The sequence below is a fragment of the Branchiostoma belcheri genome, unplaced genomic scaffold (assembly GCF_001625305.1).
Source record: "Branchiostoma belcheri isolate BF01 breed outbred unplaced genomic scaffold, Haploidv18h27 scaffold90, whole genome shotgun sequence".
Lineage (NCBI taxonomy): Eukaryota > Metazoa > Chordata > Leptocardii > Amphioxiformes > Branchiostomatidae > Branchiostoma > Branchiostoma belcheri.
In genome coordinates this window covers 1064046-1090363 of record NW_017804576.1, presented here as the reverse complement: position 1 = coordinate 1090363, position 26318 = coordinate 1064046, and the positions used below count along the sequence as shown (strand labels likewise).

Below are 26318 nucleotides of genomic sequence, written 5' to 3'. Positions count from 1 at the left end.
CCTTTTTACGTGATACATGTACACATGTGATTCCAAAATGTACCCAAGAAACAAGATTTTTTCTGATCATGTCTGCTCTACCTGATGGCAAACTTTGGGTTGGATTAGCAATACCGTTTTCCTGTTACCAGCAACGAAAATACCTTGATGATGTTGTTAAGAAATACTAAGTGATGTTGCAAGTAGACAACTTACGCTCTGACTAAGCCCTCCTTGTGGTTGCTGAAATGTATATGTACATGTAGTACCAGTAACGTTATGTCACTTCACCTTTTCTGGTTGAAAAAATATCATATTTGCAAAAGATCCTATTTGCAGTTAATGACAAAAGAGTATTTATGTCATTTTCTGCATCTCTATGTATGGCAGTATGTTAGGAGTTACAGTTATATAATGTATAAGTTAATATTTAGTAATAAATCTGTGTTGTTGGTATACAAGATATTCTGTCTTCTTTTTTGGCTTCATTCTACAATTTTTGGTAAAGATTAAGAATGACTGACCATGACTCATACTTACTTTACTTACTTAGGCCCTTCGCCCCTGCCAGGGCAAAGGCCACCAATCATGTTCTTCCACTTCCCCTCGTCTCTGGGCCTTCTTCTTCAGGTCCTGCCAGCTGGTGCTGATGCTCCTCATCTCCTCCTCCGTGTCCCTTCTCCAGCTGTTCTTGGGTCTACCCCTCTTCCTCTTACCCGGTGGATTCCAGGTCAGGGCCTGCAGAGTGATACTAGTGTTGGCCTTCCTCATCGTGTGTCCTATCCAGGACCATTTCCTCTTAAGTATCTGTTCCCTGATGGGATTCTGACCCGCTCTGTCCCACAGCTCCTGGTTGCTGATTCTGTCCCACCACCTGATCTTGAAGATTCGTCTGAGACATGTGTTGATGAAAGTCTGTAACCTGTGCTGTGTGGCTCTTGTTGTTCTCCATGTTTCCGAACCATGGAGGAGGACTGATTTGACATTGGAGTTGAAGATGCAGAGTTTGGTGGCTCTTCGAATCCCTCTAGAGGCCCAGACCTTCCTTAGCATGATGAACGCTGCCCTTGCCTTCCCCATCCTTGCTGACACATCTCTACCCGTGCCCCCTTGCTGGTCGACCACGCTACCCAAGTACACAAAGGCTTCTGTCTCCTTCACCTCTTCCCCTACAATGATGGACCATGACTCATGGCTTGAGAAAATGCATAAACCACGCAGACACTCAAAACCATTTTCAGATATTGGTGTCATCCATACTTACATTCACAAATCATACAAAAGGCATGCGGCTCTTTGGTAGTACAGTTTTTATTTATTATATTAAGGTTATGGGTTACAGTATATGACAGGATGATGTTAAAAGAAAGTCAGTGTTACAGCATAAATGTTTGTGCCTTAGCTAGCCTGGAATCCATCCGTGAATACTGTGTCCTCTGCTGGGGAATGGAGCGGAGACACAGTGTTCACGGATGGATTCCAGGCTATGCCTTAGCTGGAAAGATGACTAATTTCATCATGTTCAATGGTGACCATACAATATGTATCTACAATGAAAATGAATACTTCTCCAGTTACCTATTTCTTACAAGAATATCCCTTTATTAGCTGGCATTATTGCACAATGCCACTGAGACTGTTCCTAGCCCCTGAGACTGTCTATAAGACCCTGTATTGTAGCCAGAGTCTGCTCCACCTCGGTCAGTCTGCCAGCCAAGTCCTCCGGCATCTGTCCTGTCATGGCGTCCGTGTGTACCTGACGAACCTTGGTCCCGACCTGGCGCAGGACCATCTTCGCAGCCGACAGTGACTGGATAGCCTCCGTGGGGTTGGTCTTCCTCTTGCTCACTGTCATGGCAGCTGAAGATGAAAAAGAAAGCAAGCCATATCATTAGTAAGCCAACGTTAGCGAGCATGGCAACTACAAGACTAAGAATTTCGTCAAATTGTAAAAGGAACATCTTGGAGATCTTTCAGGTTGTATGAAACAGGCCTATCAAAAACTAATCCTGTGACAACATTGGGGGAGGGCAACCTGGAAAGGTGCGTATGCACCTGTTTTTCCCTCCCTTTCACTTTGTGGAAAATGCCAAAAAACAAATTAACAAGCATTGAACTTCAGCCTCTACCAGGCTTTGGGAGGCGGCTGGAAAGAGTAGAAATCGGCTAAATAGAGAGATAAGCATGCCAAGGGAGTTTGTTCGCCGAGAGAACAGTTCGCCGCACCCCAAGTAAACTTACCCATCTGTGCGATTACGTTTGCCAGAGCAATTGTGTAAAATATTTGGGTGATGGAGAAAGCCTTTCTGAGATCTCACCCTGAGCCAGGAGCAGTGCCTGGTCCATGACGTGCCCCGCGGAGGCCGGCTCCCGGTCCCATCCTGACGACTGTGTGCTGCAGCGGTGGGCCTTCTGCAGGAACTGCAGGGCCTGGAGGGGGAAGAAGGGTTACCATGATTCTGTATCTGTATCAGTGTACTAGTAGTAGTAACTGCCCTTCTGTGTAACACACCAGCTTTGCAGGCACGTGGCAACTACATGTAGTAGCTATTTACACCAAAAGACTTGTTACACTCAATCTTTGCACATTATTGCTGTTTAAAGCTTTCTAGTGATGATGCCCCAACCGTGCTTGGTGGCAACGAGTTACACTCTACGATAGATCTTGGAGTTTTTGTTCTGCACCTAATGAAAGCCTTACTGAGGTTCCCTTCATGGTTCAAGTGGCCGTTCATATTCACACATACACTGAAACCTGTGCAAGAAGACCACTTTACAAAAGTTTACATACACCTCAAAGTAAAGAGGTCTTCTTGGACAGGTTGCCTTCTTGGACAGGTAGCCTAATGCTTGCACCTCTGGAGGAAACATATCAGGACCAGGAAAAGTGGTTGTTATGACATAACAGGTGGTCAGCTTGAAGGAGTGGGTGCCTGGGCAGGTTTATTTGACTGTACCCCCAGTCAGTGTATTAAGATATACAACACAAGCAAGTACATGTACTATTCTCAATGACATTGTTTTTTGTCCCCATGTAATTGACTCAACTGATATACAGGAAGATCTTTGTTTTACGTGAAAAAAGTAGTACATATATTAAGTATGAATGTCTCACATACCTTCTCGTTTTCCTGTACATCCTCATTTTGCCCATCCCCGTGTAGTCTGGCGTACAGTCGCCATATTTGGGCGTTATTGGTAACCTTTGAGGTCAGCCTGCCAAACAACTCCACAGCCTTGCCGCGCAGTCTGGATGCTAAATGTCAACAAAGTGTTTCTGTCAAACATGCTGAACATTCATAATTTCATGGCCTCTATATAACATGGTGTATCGAATTTGCTTTCATCTAAAGTTGGATTTTCAATCAGCTTATTTTAAGCAATATTGAATCATTTACAAAAAAACTTGAAGCATAATATTACATTCACAAGAATGCATAAACTCAATAAACTCAAGCTCGCAAGAAAATAGTTCCTCCACAAACAAGATAGATTTTAAAAATCTGTCCAATTGCTTGAGGAACTGTTTTCTTGTGTGACTCATTACCTGGATGTCTAACCTTCGTTAACGTATATTGTTGCATTATTTTGAGTGGTAAGGAAAGATAAAAGTCTAGCTATAACAACATACATTCAAAATCGTACAAAAAGGGTCCTACCTGGTCTGCCACTGTTGTCCTGCAGGTCTTGGCTGACAGCATCCACCAGAACCTGGAGCACCTGGCAACACAACAGGCTGTGTGTTAACAAACTAACACCAAGAGATGCACCAAGTCAGTAGCCTAGAGTCTTTTTCTTGGCAAATTTGTATAGAGCACATAAGAGGCTGGGTAACATAGATTTGGACACCAGGCTACTATAACTACTAATGCAGTAAACATTTTAGTTCTAAAAGGGTGCTGTATGTCATATATATACTGATTACATCTGTATTTTGGAAGTTGCAGTGGAGGGGTAAGGTGCTAATACTGTTTTGTGTTTTGGGCTTTTTATGTTCCTTTATTGCATATCACAAACCCATTGCTACATGTGCCAGTTTTACCCCAATCTACAGTATTTTCCTATCTGGAACCCCACTGTTCAAGAAGTGTAATATATAGACCATGTCTGGGATTCTTGGGTTATATGGAACACTCCCAAACATCACCACGGTAGTGAAAAGACGTCGGCTTAGCCTCGCGGGTCACGTGACTCGTAGTAGAGAACAAGCGGGACGACTACCAGATGCAAAAAGGAGGATTGGTCGTCCAATCACAACACTTAAGGGTCTTATTCAGTCTGACACTGGTCTACAAGGATTGGAACTTTTGTCAGCAATGAAAGACAGAAAGTACTGGCGACAAAACTTCACACGCTGCACCTCAGGAGAGGATGAGTAAAGAAGAAGAAGAAGAAGGGATTTTTCCTTACTTGTACATCAGCATGTTTGTCCTTCAGGTCCAGCATGCGATGGTACCCTGTCACCAGCTCCTCAAACTCACCCAGGTCAGTACACACCTACAGGACAGGCAGGAACAGAAATATGTTATTGTCTTGTCTTGAAAGTTCACCTGTGTTGGTAGAAGTCATTATGGGGTAGCCAAAGACTTTCTGCAACCTATGATCCACTGCTTACCAAGTCATGTGTGTCATCTGAATAACGTGACGTCACAGAAGCTGTGGACTGCTCATTCCTTGATAAAGACTGGAGATGTACCGTTAAAAATGTGGGTAAGTCCAATTTCTTGTATTGGAAATCACAGTTTAAACTTGCCTCATAACATGTTAATGTCATTGGGTAGGCTGGTTACTCACACTTTGCAGCCAAGGGCTGCATTGTCAGGAGCTTTAATACAATGCTGAATCACAAGGCTCTGGAAGGTTCCCATTTGGAACTACCTCAGGTAACTCAATGCTAATCCTCCCAAGAAGTAGCCTAGTAAAACCAACATTATAATATTACATGTGTTGTTCTGTGTAACATGTTCATGTACATTCTATTTTGAACAGCTTGCTGTGTGTTACGTAATACTGACCAGTAAGTAGTTTTCCCAGATCTTCCAGTGCTCAAAGTTGCACCTTAGGGACTCCTTGAGGGCACGGAATGCCTTCTGTCTGAAAAAGGATGAGTTTTGATAGGGTATTATCAGCCAAACTAATAAACAATAAACAATGATTAGCTCATTACAAGCAAAATTCCACCACAAAACAGCATGTGTATAGAATAAAAAGTAAAATAAGCATCTTAAGTGAAAACATCAAAAAACGAAATAGAGAAAATGTTTGATGACTCACTTCTGGTTCAACCTGATGTAGGATGTAGCAAGGTTATTCCAAGCCTCGAAGTTCTGTCAAATGAAGAAGAAATAAAAAAAAAACATTTAAAGATTTATGATAACATATCAGATTGTTTGTATACAATAGGATTGACACATTTGATGCTACATGGCGTAAACAATGTTACTCATTTATATCCCGTCTATACAAGTCATCAAACAACATTATCCAATCTGTTCTTAAATCTGAAGTGATATTCCGCAGCAGATTCTTTCGCAATAACTGGGCCCGTCTGTACTTATAGTCATATTATTCTTTTACTGATGTAATTGTGTGTGTATTTTATATGTATGTTGTATATGGGTGAGTTATGCCTGAAATAAAGAAATAAATAAAAATAGATCAGATTTTTTAAATTTTAAGAATTTTCTGTGAGGCATCATAGGACATCAACATGGGAGATAATGGGTAGTCCCTGTCCTCCATCAGTGAGCAGAGTTCTGCTGTGGTGATGTTTCTGAGGCCAGCATCCCGCTTCAGGTTGTCTATGAAGGTTTTTCTTCTTCTATTCCTTCTCTTCCTTCCCTCTGCTGGCTCCTACAGGATAAGCTGGCTGGCTAGCAGCTCAGGATGTCCCATAGAGACATGCATATGTACAACATATAGTCATAGGCATGCATAATTCATAAAGACAAGATTCAGAATACATGAATACGTACGTCATAGTCTATGAGGACACATCTGGAGAACCCGCGGGCACTGACGTCGTACCGCTGGGCAGACATCCCGGCACAGCCCAGGGCAAACCACACCGCATTCTGAAACACACAGATACATTTTATTTATTATGGGTTCACCACACCACGAAGTGGTGTGGTGAAACCATATTGCTTTTTCTGATGTTTCTTCTCCTCCTCCTTCTCCTCCTCCTCCTCCTGCCATATCTTTAAATGGATTCAGCTTCTTCATTTTAGGGCCTAAGGTCCTGAAATTTGGTATGGAGGTACAGTGAGCAAATACCCCTAGGCGTTTTTTAAATTATTGTGATACAGGCTTTTAGAATGGTTTTATTTGAGTTTTTTGGCTGTGTTATAGCAAATGTATTACTGTGTTAGTCTGCCTTGTTTACCACGTTTGGGCATGAGTCATCAGAATGGAATGCAGGGCATCAACCAATAGGCATGCAGCTTTCCTCTATACTTCTTGCTGATTGGCTGTTGGGATTTAACTTGATTAACACCTGCACAGAAGCATTTCCATACTGACAGTATGTCTGTATTCAAGTGTTTTGGTAGGTATTTCAAGCTTTCCTGCTCCAGCATTGGAATGCCGGGCATGGACGTTTTTTTTTATGTTGAAAATCAACAGTTTGCATTATGCAATTAAAAATCCTTACCAATAAAGTAGGGAATAGCTATCCAACTGTTGTTTTAGTTGTATTTTACTTCATATTATAGTTATATCAATGTAAATCATTGTTTTCCCTTGTGTTTCCCATTCTTTTCCTGCCATGTCGTAAAATGTGGTGAACCCATCGCTGTATTTGCTCCAAAGCAAATATTGGCCTTTCTAGTTTATTTATCTATCTTACATAGTAAACTATCAGACAGGTAAAATATCCATCTATGATTCTACAGGACTTTACTGCAGCCCACTGCTGTTGAACTGTACAGTCATCACTTTATGTTTGTAGTAGAAAAAGTTTGTGTTCTGAGAAAAAAGGAGATGTTCCCGGAACTATACGTTTGCAGCGTTGCATTGGCAGGAGCAGCAAAAGGAAAGTCGATGAATCATTTGTGCATGGTTATAGTAGAGGGGATTCATTCCTCAAGCTGCCGACATCTTGCACACGCAGTCGTCCCTCAGTAAGACACCTGGAGCCGCATAGTTCACGTTTAGAACTTTTATTCAGCCTGTCACACTGAATCATTTGTGCATGGTTATGGTAAGTTTGCAGTACAGAAGTGACCACAAACATAGCAAATACAAAATTACTGCAAAACAATTGTGATTTTCAGTATATAAAGTGGACAAAGGTCTCAGGACTGAAGGTAAATGTTCAACTATGGTTAACCCTGTAACCCTTAACACTTTTTTATTACGGACATTTATGAGTAATGTTTGAACATTAGGACTGCACAGTGCTCATAAGAACATCCCTACTGGCACCCACCTGTAGCCCATTGATCTCTACAGACTTCTCAAAACAGCTGATCGCTTCCGAAAACTGAGGAGGAAGATGGAACAACCATCAGTACGTTCTAACAACCTAACATGATTCAGACATACGTGTATGGAAGAGGTAAGTAGACACAATGATAGCATCACAGAGTACTTGATGGAAAGAAAGTGTCATGGTTTCAGGAAAAAGGCTGTAAAGTAATCTGAGACACCACAACAATCAGACCATATCAACAAGTATGAATATAAGCATTAAAGTTCATCTGTGTTGGTAGATAACATTATAACAGTTAGACTTTACGTGACCAACACAATATGTTTCCGACGTCACGTCCCGGAAGCTGCAGTAGAAGGGTCCATTCCGTGCACAAGACTGACGGAGTCGGTCGAAAATTTAGGGTAAGTCCCAATTTACTTTGTGTTGGTCACGTAAAGTTTAACTGTTATCATAAGTATGAATCTAATCAGGTACCTTTCAACTAATACATGTACAATGAAGATAAATGAAACTGAATATGAAGGGAAATATGTAACAAATGCAATGAAAAAAATTGAGTTAGGCCATGTTGATTTGATTATACGGATGACATCCTCTGGGAACCCCAAAACTGATGCGCGCGTGCGAATAAAAAAAAGTTTTGCAACAAAAAAAAGTTGCTTTCACTATGAAATCTACGTGGTCATGAAGGTTGAAGAAATGGCACAGAATATGTTATGGTGAATAATCTACTCTTCGAATTCATTTCTTTACATTTTTGTCTTTTTTCCTTTGAGTTTGGCATTCTACGACATTGGTATCGTTTCTAAATGTTTTCCTTGCAACTTATGGTATATTTTTGCTCATTTAGCAACTGTTTTGCACGATTTACAGTATGGTTGAAAACTTTTTTTTTTGTGGAAATGGCCGAAAATTCATGCGCGCGCGGATGTCATCCATATAATCAAATCAACATGGCCTTAGCTCACCCTAAAGTCTTCTTAAGACTGTCAACAGTATAGCTTAGAGATCGTACCTTTTCCTCTTTGAAGTTTGCCCAGCCCAGGCTCCGTTGAGCGCGGGCACTCCTGTGGCTGGACAGCTCCCAGGCCTTCTCGTAATGCTGCTTCTCCTGTTACAAACAACAGTACAAAATGTACCATCAATATAGATGGGATACATGCATGTAAGGCTGCCTATGAGAGATATAATGAAACAGCATTTATTACTGTAACAATACATCCAGATAGGTGAATAAAGAAGAACTTTATTGCACGACAATTGCACATGGTACAATGTGTGGCAAACTACATTATACTGATACAGGTACAAACATCTCAAAGATTTAGAACACAATAAAGGAAACACAGGGTTGAGCTTACAAGCAGCAGAGGATACAGATACAAGGGGCCAGCTTCTGGCCTGAGCACCAAGGAAGTCCTTAATTTTGCCTGAAATTTGGTTGAAATGAAGATTTGCAATGTTCGTTTTTTTTAATTAAAAAAAATTAATAATTTCTAACGAAGCCCTACGGCCCTCACCCCTGTGACGTCCCCCAGCAGGCAGTACAGCGTCGGCGTCTCCTGTACGGCCAGCTGGTCCTGGATGAGCTGCTCGGCCTTCTGGTACCTGTAGATTCATACAATCATATGTTTGTTTTGCCCTGTATGTACGTTTTGTACGTATTGTTTTGTTTCTTGTATTTGTATGTTTTCAATTTGCCATTCCGATGTGTTTACCCGAAGCCTATACTGGCCGCACTTTTTAAACCTTTGTATGTAATTTGTGTATTTGTACTTTTGTTATTGTCCTTCTTTTTCTTTTTATGTGGACGTTTGGCCTGAAACAAAGAATAAATAAAATAAATAAATAAAATAAGTGAGCTGAATAAATGTGTTTTGTGTCCAGGGCCCCACTGCAAACCAGTGTTTAACCACTGAATACAAGGTTACCTTAGAATACAAAAACAAATAGACTAAAATAAACTAAACTAGTACCTGCCGAGCTGGTGGTAGCAGGTGATGGCATCCTCCCACATGTGCAGCCTCAGTAGGATGTCCAGTGCACTGCTCAGGGCACCCAGGCTCACCAGCAACTGGGCTAGCTCTCTCTGTGGAGGGGGATTACAGTTAATGACGACCTCTAACAGTAAAAACTTTAAGGCTAAGGTATTGCCATGGCCTCAGTAGAACATCCAGCGTGCAGCTCAGGGCACCCAGGCTCACCAGCAACTGGGCAAGCTCTCTCTGTAGAGGGGTGTTACAGTTAATGGCGACTTCTAACAGTAAAAACTTTAAGGCAAAGGTATTGCCATGGCCTCAGTAGAATATCCAGCGTGCAGCTCAGGGCACCCAGGCTCACCAGCAACTGGGCTAGCTCTCTCTGTGGAAGGTGTTACAGTTAAAGGGGAACAAGAGGTTTTAAAAAAATGACTGTCACATTATATCATACATGGTATGTCTGAAAAGTTATTTGGTATACACTTAGCTCACTAGTCCATTTTGTTTAGAGCGCTACCGGCCGTTTGAAGTTGCGCCATTTTCCCGCTCCCCACCATCACAATGACGGAGCCCATGACAGGTTTTATTGAACCTCTTGTTCCCCTTGGGTATTCGGACTTAGCTGCCCTGCCCGGTCCACCTAAACCGCTGCCCGGTCCGGTCCGAGGCCGCTAATGGGGGTTTTGCGTATCCCATGCGCCGGAGCAAGCATTTCGCTCCCGGCGCAAGGACCCGGCCATAATACAGTACCGTTCGCGTTATAGTTACCCTAAGGGCCGTTACTAACGCGTTTTTTTCCCCGTTAGTTTTCCGTTATTAACTGGTTACTTTTCCGAAAGTTTTCCGTTACTTTTCCGAAAGTAACGCGTTTCTTTTTCGTCAGACTTCTCCATTCATATGCAGGCGCGGTAACATCACAGGAATCGTGGGAGGAGTACTAATTTACCTCATGCGGGGCGGGAAATTACCGATACACACCGCTGGAACAGCGAAAGGAACGTTGATCTAGCCCGCATTTTACTATATAACAGTAACGTTTAAAACCGGCGCATCAATTAGATCGACATTTTCTTTTGTCAGTGTTGCCCATGCAAGCGTTTCTATAGTTTGTCAACTTTATTTTGCTATTTTTCTCTGTTTGTTTACTTATTTTACCACCGAATATGCAATCCTAGATGATCTGAATTAACTGTTATAAATACCCCGGTCCGCCGTACATAATAGGCGGCGGGCCCGGCGTGAGGTTACGTTAGGGATGTGCAAAAACATCGCGAATAATTCCTATAACACTCGAAAAAGGTAGCATATTTACACGTGCCCACAAACATTTTTATGGCTAATTATTGACCAGTTTTGGGGAGTTTTGTTATGTCCTTGGGGTTTTGTTTAGAGTGGGACAGAAAGCCGTGCCGCGACTCCGACTCCGTGCACTTCCGTGTTACATTTACGTTGTACGTGACCAACAAAATTACGCCAAAGGCACCACAAATCCACATGTGCATATGTATTTTTCCCGAAAATTCTTTTGAGTACGCATTTCGTCACTAGGATTTTGCTAATTAGTCGTAGAAATAAGGTAGAAACCAGCGTAAATGTGGCTATCTCCAGATCGCACTTCGCGCGGGGAAGGGCGCCCCAGCATGCAACGGGCTTCGTTCTAGCCAATCAGAGCGCAGGTCATCTAAGGTGAACCAATCAGAGCGTAGCTACTTGCATATTATAATGAGCATGCTGCTTCACATGCCGGCGGCCGGCCATGAGTGCGCGGGAAATGTGTTTTGCAACTATATTTTTACGGGGATTTTCTGACGTTTGACGCTGACTTTGGCACGATATGATCGCACTACCATGTACACGCTACCGTAGGCGGCAAATGAGTGGTCATTTTTATACAATCGTCGAGAAATTTTGGCGTTATGCACCCGGAATTGAGCCGATCTCAGTTTGCGTTCCCTCGATTTTTGACAGTTTCCCCCGTGTTTCCCTCCTCAAAATAAGAAACAAAACTACCGCTATTAAATAGAACCATGTATTACAATTATCATTTCAACATGATAGATCTATTATATATTCCTTTATTTAAGTATGATATCATCATGGTTGTGGAAAGTCCTCAGCTAGCAAACCGAGTCCTTGCGCCGGGAGCGAAATGCTTGCTCCGGCGCATGGGATACGCAAAACCCCCATTAGCGGCCTCGGACCGGACCGGGCAGCGGTTTAGGTGGACCGGGCAGGGCAGCTAAGTCCGAATACCCTGTTCCCCTTTAATGTAGAGGACATTTGGGGCTTCTTTTTACTTACAATTTTCATGTGTCAAACAAAAGCCAAGATAACTGATACATTTATCAAAACTTACTGTTCAATATAATTCCAAGTGAGAAACACATAACCCTTACCTCCATGATCCACCTGGGTGGCAGGGCCACACTGTACACCAGCCCAAGTCTGACCTGGGCAGGGGGGGTCGGGGACTTGTACTCGTCAACCAACGACTGAAACAGGAACACATACATTTTTTTTTATTGAGTAAAGCAATACAAATACAAGGACGAAGTGGGACTGAACTGAAGTTATACAACTTATTTTACAGCCCCACTGCTTATTTTACAGCCCCACTAACTTATTTTACAGCCCCACAGTAACACATAAATGTACATGGGAACTGAAGGAAGACAGCTTCAGCTCAAAATGGACAAACTCCACACAGTACTTGGAAAAAATGCCTGAGTCATTGGTGATACAAAACATAGATGGCTTCTTTATTTGCTTCTTTATTTGAGTTTATCACAAGGTAATTCTATGGCAATCACTCGAGATCTTTATTTGCAATCAGATACAGATTCATGTACAGATACAGATTCATGTATGGATACAGATTCATGTACTGATAGACCGTGTCAGTTCCTACACCTGAGTGAGGAGGGTTGACACGGTGGCCTTTGCGTGGATTTGTTTAAGGTGGATAACAGGTTGCGAATCTGACCACACACTTGGGCATCCGTCTTCCCCAGCGGATCCATATCACAAGGTAAAAGGGAAGGCAAACAGATGCATATGCACCTTTAAAGGTTTTTTTTTTAAATGAATAAATCTTTATTCAACTTGCAGACATTACAATTGCCTGAATTTGCCAGTTATTTACATTAGAATACGTTTGTCATAAAATATTCTCGAATCATTTATACTAGTCGGAGTTGATGCATTCATATAGTATATAGTACATAATATTATAAAATAACTACTGTAACATAAATACATTGCGACATACTGTCATGGTAAATCAGTACAGAAATCCCCACACAAAAAAACATCTTGTACTGGTCCAAAGTCAGCAGATCCTGAAGCAACGATAAATTTCAGTAACTTGAGTAAGATCCTGACCTGCAGCTGCATCATGGACCGTTCCACCTTCCGGCTGCTGGTTTTTTCCCCTCGACACCTGAGCAGCAGCGCAGCTGTCTGTACCGACCAATCACGTGGCTGGTCCAGGAGGTACTAGACAGGCAGGTAAAAAGGCAACAATGTTGCAAAAGTACATTTGATTGCCACATAGAAATGTATCCATGATAGTAGATTTATTAGTTACATCCTCCTCCCACCCTCAACAGGGAAGGGGGGCTACGGGTCGATCTTTCCGGCACTTGGGATTTGGCACTCCCAGCCCCGAGGACAGACAACACTTAAGCTCCTGTCCTGTATAACAGGAGCTTTCAGACTAATTTGCATCATCTTGTCTTGACTTGTCTGACTTTTGTTCCTTCTTCGACTTCCAAAAATTTGTCTTCACTTTATTTGCATATCAATCAACAGGTTGTGTATATAAACCTGCTTTCCCCTCTGGTCTCTCAGTCACTGACGAAAGCTAGTGGATACTAGCTGAAACGTCTGACGTTTTCAAAATCATATCCAGTTGCTTGAGTAACTGTTTTTTGGCATATCGTATTACCTGGATGTCTAACCTTCATCGACGTATCCTCCTTTTCATTTAATGGCATCAGCATAATTGACTGAAGTTAGTTGAATCATTACCTAATTTAGTATCTTATAACTGCTATGAAAATTGTCATATGATAGTACATGTACACGTGTTGCTAACCTTGTCTGTATGCTACATGAATGCCAGGATAAAGTAAAATTATAATGCAGTACAACACTTACATAGACATATGCTAAGACCTCTTCTTCAGTCAGTTTGTCCTTAGGACAGTTTCTCTTCCTGTTGATGCTGAAAGCACAAGATTTGTGAATCAGCTGTGTATTGAATTTCAGTTACAAAAGAAACAAGTTAGACTCACTGAAGAACAAGACACACTGTAAAAATCATGTTGCATTCCTGTCTCTTTCATGATACAGTACATGAATGCGTTCTAGATCTCAAATCTGTTGGTAAGGACCTGATCATCATACGATCACTGTACAATCACAAACTGAGGGCATTCTCATAGAGTCGGGAACCAAGTACAGATCTTTTTCAGTAGTTGGTTCTATCATATTGTAATTCACTTTATGTTCATGCGTAGCAAAATTTCACGGTCTGAGAAAAATGGGCATGTTCACAGAACTATATGTTCATGGTGCCAACAGGTGCAGGAAAAAGAAAGTCCAGGAATTATTTGTTAACTGTTAATGATAAGTTCACTGTACAGAAGCGACAGTGAACACAGTGAACAATAAAAGTACAGTGAAAAAATCAGGAATTTCGGTAGCCTGCTTGAACATCCTACATCAAGATCATGCGATGACCTATACGACGAAGGTGACTGATTTTTTACCCACCACAGGCCCAACACCAGGGCTTGTTCTACAGAGGAGAGGTCAATGACCTCCACCTGGTCAGGGTCGGTCAGCTTCATCTGGTTCAGCAAAGTGTCATCATCCAGGGAAACGTCCTGGAAAAACAAGTTGTATTCTACGATTACATCGGTGAAGGCTAGACATCCAGGTAATAAGATACACCAAAAAACAGTAACTGTTACTCAAGCAACTGGATATGATTTTGGATACAGACGTTTCAGGTAGCATCCACTACCTTTCATCTCTGACACTGGAGAGTTGTCAGAAAAGCAATCCTACGATTAGCCTAGGTAAAGTTCTGCCTATTCCTCTGTACACTGCTTACTATAGGACATCCTGCGATATATCCTATCATAGCTTTAAAAGAAATGCATCGCTGGTATTAAAGATGAAAGATGTTGGCTGGTACAGAAAAGGTGGCAAGCAAAGCAATTTTCACTCTAAGGGTCAAATCACAATCTTACGAACACCAGCTTTGAACATATTATTATTACGGGCTTGTGCATGCATGTTACAACCATACGTCTATCAACTCTACCTCCTCAGTACGGCCTCTCTCAACGTACATGGGGGGATATGACTGACCTTAGGAGTAAGGGCAACCCCCTTGTCTGGCTGTTCCAGTTGGCAGCCTCCCTCCCTGTGGACCTGCAGCACCAGCTGTGCCTTTTCTACCTGCTGGAACCGAGTTCTCTTCCCCATGGCACCTGTTTGGGGGCGGGAAAGGTTGTGGTGTAGGAATGAACATTTGTACTTTACAAAACTGTTACTCTTACAGCATCGATAGGGTTAAGGCCCCGTCACACGTTTAGTGGGGTCGTGTGGTGCAGTCGGTAGCGCGTTCGGCTCACACCTGAGAGGTTGCGGGTTCGAACCCTGCCCATGTCACCGATCTTGTGCCCTTGGGAAAGGCCCTTTACACTTTTCCTCACTTCACTCAGGAGTAAATGAGTACCTAGCTTCCGCTAGGGATATCCCTCAGATAGGACGTTAAATGGAGGTCCCGTGTTTGGGATAGCCACACCCCACGCACCTTAAAGAACCCACCACACTTATCGAAAAGAGCAGGGGACCTTCCCGGTGTGAGTGGTTCAAACCTTACAGTCTGGTCTCGGGGTTGACATCTTTGAAGAGGTGATAGTCACCTGTTATGTCAATCCTTCCACAAATATGGTAAATCGTCATAAATAAATAAATAAACACATTCAAAACCTTTCCTGGACCGCTACCAAGCATGCCCAGATTTAGGCCAGAACTACTTTTTTTATACAAGTCAAAATAAAGTTGAGTTAACTTTGAGTCAAATTTGACTCCTAAACATACGCGAACCCCAGACAACAATGGCCAAACCTCCCATCCACACTCAAATGTTTAACGTTCAAAAAAAAGTTTAAGTCCTCCCCGTAACCATCAGCATGGCCATGGTCACATATGGCGGCACCCATCTCCGTTTCTGTAGCCCTTGGGCCACACAGGTGTGCAATCACTACAGCAGGGGGCTAGTCCACTGGTAATGGTGTGTGTTCAACTATCATACTCTTTCCCAAATGCTGAGTGCTAAGCAGAGAAGGCAGTATGTACCATTTTTCAAGTCTTTGATATGACTCGGCCTGGGATCAAACTCACAACCTACCGAATGCAAGGCGAGCACTCTACCCATTTGGCCATTGCACCAGTTCCTGTTTGGGGCGGGAAAAGGTAAAAGAACCCAACACACTTATTCAGAAGACTAGGAGTGACCCGTTGTGCTTGGCTACAAATGCAAGCCGTAGTGAAGCCGCATTGCACTACTAGCTAACCAGAGAAGTGCCGTGTTTCATTCGTTCTCAGTCTTATTATTCTCAGCGTGAGGTCACCTTCTCAATCTTTTGTTCTATCTTGAGGTTGGCATGTAGGACTGAACACCTTATAGAACTGTTAGTATTACAACTGGCAGGCTGTTAATGTTACAACCTACATAGGCTGTAAGTGTTACAACTTTGGTAGGCTTATAAGGGTTTGACGCCACATTACATTTATCCCATTACAGTTATCACAACAACTCTAAGAAGTGTCCAATAAAGTATCTGTGCCCTTGCACTCGCCAGTGGCAGTCGTAAGTTGGGCCATGGTTGTTACAAGTTAGTGTGTCAGCTGACCCTACCTGTGAGTTCCACCTGTAGTCGTGCCAGCTTGGCAGCTGACCTGAACTGTTCCTGTGCGGCTGTATACTGGTAGTAGTGCAGGCAAACAAACAAACAAACAAACAAAATCACCCAACCCTACCTGTGAGTTCCACCTGTAGTCGTGCCAGCTTGGCGGCAGAGCTGAAGTGTTCCTTTGCAGCTGTGTACTGGTAGTAGTGCAGGCAAACAAACAAACAAACAAACAAACAAACAAACAAATCAGCCGACCCTACCTGTGAGTTCCACCTGTAATCTCGCCAGCTTGGCAGCTGAGCTGAACTGCTCCTGTGTAGCTGTGTACTGGTAGTAGTGCAGGCAAACAAACAAACAAACAAATCAGCCGACCCTACCTGTGAGTTCCACCTGTAGTCGTGCCAGCTTGGCAGCAGAGCTGAAGTGCTCCTGTGCAGCTGTATACTGGTAGTAGTGCAGACAAACAAACAAACAAACAAACAAATCAGCCGACCCTACCTGTGAGTTCCACCTGTAGTCTAGCCAGCTTGGCGGCAGAGCTGAAGTGCTCCTGTGCAGCTGTATACTGGTAGTAGTGCAGGCAAACAAACAAACAAACAAACAAACAAACAAACAAAATCAGCCGACCCTACCTGTGAGTTCCACCTGTAGTCTAGCCAGCTTGGCGGCAGAGCTGAAGTGTTCCTGTGCAGCTGTGTACTGGTAGTAGTGCAGGCAGGTGTAGCCAGCTTCCAGCTGGTACAGCACCTGGAGCCACCTGCAGCTGTCTGAGAACAGCACCTCCTCCCTCTCCGTCACTGTGGGCCAACAAAACGTTGTTTTTTTTTTCAGAAGCTGTGAAGGGTTCCCTAGCCCACACTACACTGCAAGGGAAGGCGGAGGGTGGACGACTGAGGGGGCGTCTGCGAAGGACCTGGACTAGTGACCTGAAGGAATGGACAGGACATCCCCTGAGTCACCAGACAAGTCTAGCTGAGAACCGCCCTGGGTGGAAGAGTCTTGTTGACAGTCTAGTTGCCCCGACGGCAGTAAAGACTGCTATGGGACCGGTGAGGTGAGGTGAGGTGTGGATTGCCCCTTCCTTGACAAAGATTTGGGTAAATCCAGTTTCTTGTGTTGGAAATTACAGTTGTTTTTTGTGTTTTTTATTCACATATATTTATTGAGTATACCTTCTACTCAGATACATAAAATGAGTGTAAAACACATTGACAAGATACATGCAAAATTACCAGGTGGGTTATATTACAGTTTAAACTTCATAATGATAAGCTTAATTTTATTCACTCATTTTGAACAGAGTAAGACTTACCAACATACCAAATATCATCATAATCCATAAAGGCGTTATGAAGTTATGCTGACTACAAATGTGCGGAAACACAAACACACAGACACACACACAGACACACAGACAGACGCGCCAAAAAGAATACCTCCATTTTTCATGGAGGTAATAAAAAGTTACATGGGGTCAGTATCACCCCACTTTAATTGACATAAAAATAATTTCAATACGAACAGTGCTGAAAGATAGACGTACCATCCTGTATGTATTTGAGAGCCAGTTGCTGCAGAGTTGGGAGTCTCGACTCTTCCATGAGCTGCTGGTGTACCCACACACACCTCAGGCCCCACCAACCTGCAGTCTGGGGAACAGGAGAATCAGACCTTCAACTGCTGGATAGTACTTACTACCTAGCTTGCGCACATTCATTTGTTTCCTTCAGGAAGGCCTTTGATAAACTAATGCTTTGACCCACTTCATATTTATAAGATGTTTACTTCTATACACTTTTAAGAGCATGTACACATATGTCATAATCACAGAAACTGTCCCTGGACAGTTAAAAATTCCAGTGAGTCCATTTTTTTTCATTGGAGAACAGTTAAATTGCTCTACAATTGTTTTGCACACATATGAAGACTTACAAATATGGTCCTGTCATCCAATTACTTTTTTTACTTCAGTCTATAATGCAAGACTGCAAGCGTTGATAGCCTGAGTGCCAGCTAGCCTTTTTAGCTTTCGTCTGTTCCCCATGATCCGCTACCGGTACGGAATTGTGGGGAGTGGACATTAGAGCTAAAAAGGCTGACACTCAGCCTAAAGAGTTGATGCTCTCCATCTTTGTGTCTAAAAAACAAAATAAAAGAAACGTCCAGACCTGACAGTGTGTGAGGAGGTGATAGCTGTCCATCAGCAGGGTCCGAGCTGCCAGGAAGTACAGCAGGTTGGAGCAGAGGGGGTAGGCACTCTCCCCATCACAGGTTAGGGACTGACAAACTGGCTCTAACAAGTCCTGTAGTAAACATGCGAAAATAGTTTCATCAGGTTGGCAGGGGTTTTCTTTTACCCAACCAATATATAATTGTTTCTTAGCTTTCTTACTGCAAAAGTTCTCTTTGCAAAAGTGCCACCTACATCTGCTTGATATAGCGACGAGAAGCAGAACTCCAGTCAGAAGCTCTGAGGAAGGTGTCTGATAGACACCGAAACGTAAGCAAGGTTAGAGACATTATTGGTTGTGTAAAAGAAAACCCCTATATCCTGTAGTAAACATAATTTACTTAGTACTACACAGAGCTTTCCCTTCACACCCTGTAGCACGGAAACATGCCTGTTACCGTGCCGTCACTGAAGTTGTACATGTAGGATTTTCAAGTAGGCTCTAACAGAACTAACATCCAACAAGGATAAATGTTAAACAGCATAATGTCTCTGATGTTCTATGTTATTGTTAGATTTAATAATGTTTGTTCTATTTTCTTCTTACTTACAAATATGATGTCAACTTTTAATATATACCAGATATTGTAGGTTCTATAGTGTCTATCTAATTTTTATACATGCATATTGTAAGTAGGGCGCAATTCGAGCTAACCAGGCCCACAAGTCCCTATCCTAATAATACTTGAACTTGAAGGACCTAAGACAGCCTTTCCAGTAACAAGACAGCTGAATTTTGTATGACATATGACTATCCCAAAAATGCCACAAGTTTGTGATCACACAACAATGATATAATGACTGTGACCGAGTTGAATAACCATTAAAAAGATGGATTAAAGGAGGAAGAAAGAAAGAAACAAGGCAAAAGAAACCTTGACCTTTTGGTCTTGTCTGTAAGCCTGTGGGAGGATGTCAGTCTGGTCCCCCGCCACCGGTGGACCGGTCCAGTTGGACTGCACAAACAGCTGCAGGCAGGCTACCCCGGTCTGGAGAACACACAGTTCCCTGGGACAGAGATGTACCCTTAACGGTGCACACCCCAGTTCTTCCGCGACCGGGGTCCGTGATAGTCCGTTGTAAAAAAGTGACGAAAGGGTTTTGAGGGTCCAAGTTTGAGGTGACATTTCTTATAAACTGCCACGAAGTATCATTAAACATTAACATGGCTGAAGAGTGTAAGAAATGGTGATTTTGGGGTGAAAATTTCTTTTGGCTCCGAACCTTACTTCCGGGTATCCTTGCGCGCCAAGTGTAATCCGCCCGTTTGACCTAGTTTTCGCTCTGTGGCTTCGTAGGGGTGGATTTGCAACCCCTCGCGCCGTGGACTGTTTAGAAAATTACAGTACTAGAATTTTCTTTATAATTTACTCGGGTATAGTCAAGGCTTGGGTCTTTCTGCCAGCATCAGTCATTTCTGCCGGAAAATTTTTTTTTGTGGGATTATCCTACGCGAAAATTTGCAATTTTGGGCATTAATTTTGGAGTGAAAATAATGTTTTTTCCGTTGATTTTACCAAACTTAAAAAGGTTGAAGAAACCAAACTCAGCTTGTCTTGTAGCTGAAGAGATACCCTTTCGTCCCATATACAGTTATTCTCCTTCCGAATTATTTCACGCCAGAGACGGTCGCTAGATTTGAGGGTGTGCAGCTTCGAAAAGAGGCCCCAAATAAACTGGGGTGTGCCCCCTTAAGATGTTACTCTATTGTGAAGATGATTGAAAAACACCTAAAAAAAATGTCAACCTAGAAACATTGTACATGTATATCTGTAGAACAATACATGTAACTTAAAACTACTGTCATTACCCTAATAGTCATCATCACCATAATCATTACCAGTCATCGTCTACAGAGAGTGTAAAGTAGGACAGCTAGTCCCTTAAATGTTACCAGTTAAACAAAAAGTATGACTGTATTCTAACAATAGAGAAACTAGACAATAACTGTACTCTTACCTGTCCACAGGTGTGTCCCCATGCTCGCCACCCTCAGCGTTGGACAGGTACTCCTGTACCTGCCTCCTGAGGAACTCTGGGTAGGGTTCTGTTGCCATGACGACCCGCTCGGTCCCGAGGATGGTCCTGGCTGCCGCAGTCTCCAGTACCTGCCCGTAGTCTCCCCTGGTCAGGTGCCCACACAGACTGGATACATCTGTAGGGTGGGGGAAATGTAGATGGGTCAAGTTGAAGTAAGAGGGCCTGCAAGGGGGTGGGGGCGGTCCCGACAAAGCTCTACGCTGAATTTGGAAACCTCTCGATTACGCTTTACGATAAATTCCAAGTGGCTACAACGCATTACGTAGAATTAAAACGCCGAATACGCTCTACGCAAAAATATTAGAGCGGTCTGTCTGTCTGCGCTCTGCGTAGAATTAAAACGGCCGATTGCGCTCAACGGAAAAGGGCTTGCGGGCCCCCATGTAATAATGATAACTATATGTAACAGCAGTGGGGGGTTTATAGCCACTACCAACTGATCCTTCTAACAGGTCTAGACCTTTTAGCCAAATGGTTAGAGCATCTGGGTGCAAGCTGGCTTGATCCCCGGCCTGGGACCAGGAGTGTCTCTCTGTTTCTACTCTCCTGTTTCTTACAGTGGTTCCCATGCCGGCCCTGGGAGTTCTGGCAAAGAGTGCCGCTCCAGGGATATCGAATTTGGAAGATTCGAGGGCGAATCTTGAAAAGAAAAGGGGGAGTAGTGTAACAGTGGGGGGTTTATAGGCACTACCAACTGATCCGGCCGATGGGTCTAGACCTTTTTAATAGCCGAATGGTTAAAGTGTTTGGGTTATGGACTGGTGCTCGGGTTTGGCGTGGGTTTGATCCCCAGCCCGGGACCAGGAGTGTCTTTCTGTTTCTACTCTACTAATTCTTACAACTAGTTGTTTCACTAGTACTATGGCCAGTAATATGAAAGAGCGGTCTAAACTGGAACTTATGCTGAGGACCTACCTGGTCTGAAGGAATCTACTCTACTCTATTATATATCAAATATGTTTATTTCTCTACCAAAGGATATATTTAATGATCATAAACACATGCATAATGTCCTTGAGTGAAGCTATGATGCATTTTACCATTTTGACTATAACATTATTACAGCTCCGTGATTTTACATACCTGTGATCACTTGTGTTTTGTATTGCGCATGCATAATCACGAATAATCGTCAGTGGACACACACAGCCAGACTAGATCTTCACAGAAAATGGGAAATGTAGCACAAACTCGGCAAACAGACACTGCTGTCCTAACGTTACCTGCGTTCTCGCCACCATCAGTTGGGCAGCTTGTTCCGGCCAGGATGTTCAGTTCCAATGAAGTACGGAGCACATGGCTGTCGTCTGCTGGCACCGCCATCTTTCCCTACCTGAAAATGAAAATTTAGCTGTTCACAAATTTCTTTATTCCGCGCCTGCATGGTAGGGACTTTTTGAAACATAGATTCTTACAGTTAAGAGAATTAATTACCAAATAGCTTGCAAATGCACGGTACAGTATATTACTTGTAACAATATGTGCACATTGTAGTCTTGTATCGCATATTTTGTGTGTTAATACGATAAGGCAACATATAAGCCGTACTCAGGACACCTAAGTAATCGCTGATAACTAGCGGTTCAAAAGCGCCGACTAGCGGACAATATAAACCATTGCAGGGGACGATTCAGTTTGCTTCTTGCAGTTTTGTAACAAACTGCTAGAGGTCGCTTTAGCACGACATGGAAATTTGGACTATGCCAAATGTTGCCGATTGAAATATTATAGTATTGTGCAGTTTTTGTTAGAAAATGACTGCTATACGTTGAAGTCTTGAATGGAATAAAAGTATTTCGCAGCTACAGAGGAGTCTTTTAGTTGATTGAGTCACTAACCCAGTAAATTATAAGATCCCTCCCCCCGAATCTTGTACTTGTGTGTTCCGGTCCGGCCTGGGGCTGATATGGAAATATCGATAAGGTGACGGCAGACCGGAGCAAGGGGCAAAACACGTATCTGGTAACGTCGGCTGGTTCCTACATGGTGTAAAATACTGGCGCCACGATGTTCCACAGGAGCTGGTGTTTCTCGCCGGTAAACTTCACGGCGAACCGGAGCATCAGCGGCGAGCAGTTGCTGAAGCAGGGCTTCCTACGGGAGCGGCTCGGGGCCTGCCGCAGCCTGTACCGCAAGGACCTCTTCGGTCACTATGGATGTGTCAACGCCATCGAGTTTTGCAATCATGGCGGGGACTTTCTCATTTCGGGTGAGTCCTGTACTTTTGTCATCCTCTTTAGTACAGTCCCTCCCATATATTCTCACAGGCGGAGTTGCTGAAAAGCTTGAAGAATTGCTGATTTGTCGAGCCTGACCAGGGAAGCTGTCCGTATCGCTAGGCTGAGATAGGCGACTTGCCCCGTGGGAGGGCGTGACTACTGACTGGGAGAAGATGGAATTATCCGGCCATCAGCGGTGCAGCCGGCAGAATAACGCAAGATTTCCTGACAGGACGTGTTCTGTTTGCTTAGCACAGGTCACGGACACAGCCCCCTAAAAATCGGTCAGTCAAAGGCTGCATCTTTGCACGTACATGACCCAAATTTCCTCCGGTGAAACTGGGGGCACGTAAAGGCATGTAAACAACAACAATAACATATTGTTGGGCAGGTGGCAAGCCGGGCAGGTACTCAGGTATCAGGTGTCTGAACACTTGGATCATCTCAGGAAATTCTGATCAGATCATTTCGCCATCAGCCATGCTGCACCAGTAGCTAGCCAGGGTATAGGAATTTTTTTACCTGCACAGCAAGGCTGGTAATATTGTTCACTTGAAACAGGATCAGGGCTCGAAACTCATTTGTGGGAATAGGTGCACTGGTGCACCCAACCTAAAATAGTAGGTGCACAGAAAAATTTTGGGGTGCACCATGTTTTTATTATCATTAAGATCAAATAAGTAGAATGTCAGCAAAAATTGAATTATGTTGATTTCTAAAGAAAAGTACAATTGTACTATTTACAATGATTTTATTATTTTTCTGACACATAGATGTTAAGAATATGCTTTATGCTACTATACAATTTGTACAAATTTAAACCTACAAAAATATTTGGGTGCACCAGTGCACCCACAGAAAAAAAATTGGGTGCACAGCTCCAAATTTGGGTGCACTAAGTAAGGTGCACATGCAGCCAGTCTTTCGAGCCCTGAGGATTTAAGGTGTGCAGCGAGCACCTGTGCAGGTAAATTTAAACCTGCATGTAGCTGATTAAACTAGACATAGGAAGAATTTTATTGCACGACAATTGCACATGGTACAATGTATGGCAAACTACATAAAGACAGTAACAACAATAAAATAAGTGTGTTGAATAGGACCTAATGTCGAATAAAACCAAACATATCTATATCATAATTATTCAAATAATGAGGGATAGCACAAGTCTTTGATAAAGTGTTACAATCGAGTGGGCTAATCACAAGTTTCGGTATTTTTTCTAATAGCAAAGCATTCCTTTATATATCTACCTATTTTTGCGTTGTGGGGACCATTACATGTGCCACATATTCAACCGCTCTTTCATACAAGGAATCTTTCCCTCTCAATGGAAGAAAGCAAAAGTTATACCACTGATAAAAGACAAATCCTCCCCACTGAATGGACCAAATAGCCGCCCAATTAGCTTGCTACCCGCCATAAGTAAGGTCATGGAGAGAATATGCCAGAAGCAAATCCAAACCTACATGATTTCAAATGACATTTTTTCCGGTAATCAACATGCGTATAAGCGATTCCACTCTACTTCTAGTGCGCTTATACAAATGACCGACTACTGGTTGGAGGAGATTGACAAGGGTAACTTGGTAGGAGCTGTCTTGTTAGATTTCAGTGCGGCTTTTGATGTAATTAATCACGACATCTGTTTGGCCAAACTGAATAGTTATGGGTTTGCACAATCTGCCATAAACTGGACAAGAAGTTACCTAGAAAACAGAAAACAGGCAGTTTTTGTAAATGGATCTTTTTCGTCATTCATAGAAACAAAATGTGGCGTACCTCAGGGCAGCTGCCTCGGACCCCTACTGTTTTGCATCTTTACAAACGACCTGCCCACGGCAACTAATCAGAGTACAGTAGTTATGTACGCAGATGATTCAACCCCATCCACATCAGCTTCTGATATAACAGGATTACAAGATAAGTTGCAGGCAGACTTGTCACGGATATGGGATTGGGTGAGAACAAACAAGCTAGTTCTGAACATAGGTAAAACAAAATCAATCGTCATGGGTACACAACAGAAACTTAAAAGGGAACCAAAACTGCAACTTTCCGTTGATGGCATAAGCATTTCACAGGTCGAAAGATGCAAAATTACTAGGTGTTACAGTAGACCAGCAGCTTTCATGGGTACTGCAGGTCAACAATACAAAATTGAAAATGGCAGGCGCACTTGCGTCAGTTAGGAAACATAAGGATAACTTGACCCCCAACATGTTAAAAACTGTACTACAGACCCTGGTTCTATCGCACCTTGACTATTGCTGTGCCCTTATGTCATCATCGCCACAAACTCAAATAGACAAACTACAAGTTGTGCAGAATCGAGCGGCTAGGCTGGCAACAGGTGCACGTTGGGATGCCGACTTGGATATTTTACACACCCAGTTAAACTGGCCCTCAGTCAAAGAGAGATTGTTTACCGGCACAATCAACACATTCCATAAAGTAGTGAGAGAGAAACAGCCTAGATGTATTTTCAATAGATTAAAAACAATTAATTCGGCACATTCGCACAACACTAGACTGGCACAAAAAGGAGCATTCCAGCAATCTAAACCTAGAACCAACGCCATGACTCGGACTTTCATACACAGGTGCATTAAAACATACAACACTTTGCCTACTCACATCACATCCTCAAACCCACAAACGTTTAAAGAAAAAATCTGGAATTGGACAAAAACACATAAAAACAAACACACACCAATTAACTCCTGGTGGTAAATGTTTTTAAATATATTATGCACAATCTCTTGACCTCTGACCTCTCAGACATCTATTATAAAATTGTTTTTGGTTAATTGTATAGTGTAACATTATTGATTGATGGTTGTATAGTGTAATATTGTTGTAATGATTGATGTGATGATTGATGTTTAAAATTGTTGTTAAGATAAGTTTTTCTGAGGCATAATAGCAATTGAAGTAATTGTAAATAATAGTTGTATTTTTATGTTGTATAGGACTCCAGGAAGAGTAGTGATGTACATATTCTCACTAATGGAGATTCCTTAATAAACAAACAAACAAACAAACAAACATGTAAAGATATATTCAAGTCTGTCTCCAACATCGAGACTCTTGAAATCTATGGTACTTGATTCGAGAAATGTAAATAGCTTGTTACATATACATGTAACATCATATTTGGTACATTCCATAACAAGAGCCTTCCGGGGGCTACGGTCTGTTGGCAGAGCTGACAAATGTGTTGCATGGGGTTTGTAATTTTAGGAAGTTATGGGGAGCAGATAGGAGCAATCTAGCCCCTATCAGGCACCGCGGATCACTGGAAAAATAGTAGAAATTGGTTGTAATAAAGGGATAGTAATTACCAGAGAAGATCCTGGCCATAGAAGATCCAATTTGATCCCTTTATTATGGCTTCACCACAAAGTGGTGAAGACATATTGTGTTCCTTCATGTTTCTCCTTCTTCTTCTCCTCCTGCCATTTCTTTAAAGGGATTCAACTCAGCCGTTTTTCAGCCAAATGA

At 42.7% G+C, this 26318-nt stretch overlaps 2 protein-coding genes across 2 annotated transcripts in view; one reads left to right on the top strand and one right to left on the bottom strand.

Moving 5' to 3' along the window:
• Positions 1–1555: 1555 nt before the first annotated feature.
• Positions 1556–21922, bottom strand: LOC109487992 (tetratricopeptide repeat protein 27-like). Its single transcript, XM_019792130.1, has 23 exons — positions 21819–21922; positions 20515–20710; positions 19437–19563; positions 18494–18628; positions 17869–17974; positions 16958–17122; positions 14773–14894; positions 14170–14282; positions 13552–13618; positions 12775–12888; positions 11790–11885; positions 9391–9503; positions 8935–9022; positions 8430–8525; positions 7409–7462; positions 5955–6053; positions 5254–5306; positions 4995–5073; positions 4390–4476; positions 3639–3699; positions 3099–3235; positions 2298–2409; positions 1556–1839 (listed from the first exon to the last, which is right to left on the bottom strand). The coding sequence occupies exons 1-23, from the start codon at positions 21916–21918 to the stop codon at positions 1622–1624; spliced, it is 2538 nt and encodes an 845-aa protein (XP_019647689.1). The 5' UTR covers positions 21919–21922; the 3' UTR covers positions 1556–1621.
• A 571-nt stretch (positions 21923–22493) lies between these two features.
• LOC109487982 overlaps positions 22494–26318 on the top strand; it is a 21224-nt gene continuing 17399 nt past the window's right edge. The window contains 1 exon segment of the mRNA XM_019792118.1: positions 22494–22804. Within this exon segment, the coding sequence (XP_019647677.1) occupies positions 22603–22804 (202 nt within the window). The 5' untranslated portion in view covers positions 22494–22602.

Coding starts and splice junctions, on each gene's coding strand:
- LOC109487992 (XM_019792130.1), bottom strand. CDS start 21,918: ATGGCGGTGCCAGCAGACGACAGCCATGTGCTCCGTACTTCATTGGAA. Junction 18,629..19,436: donor CTTACAGACAAGACCAAAAG/GTCAAGGTTTCT, acceptor TGTTTACTACAG/GACTTGTTAGAGCCAGTTTG. Junction 9,023..9,390: donor TGCTACCACCAGCTCGGCAG/GTACTAGTTTAG, acceptor ATGAATCTACAG/GTACCAGAAGGCCGAGCAGC.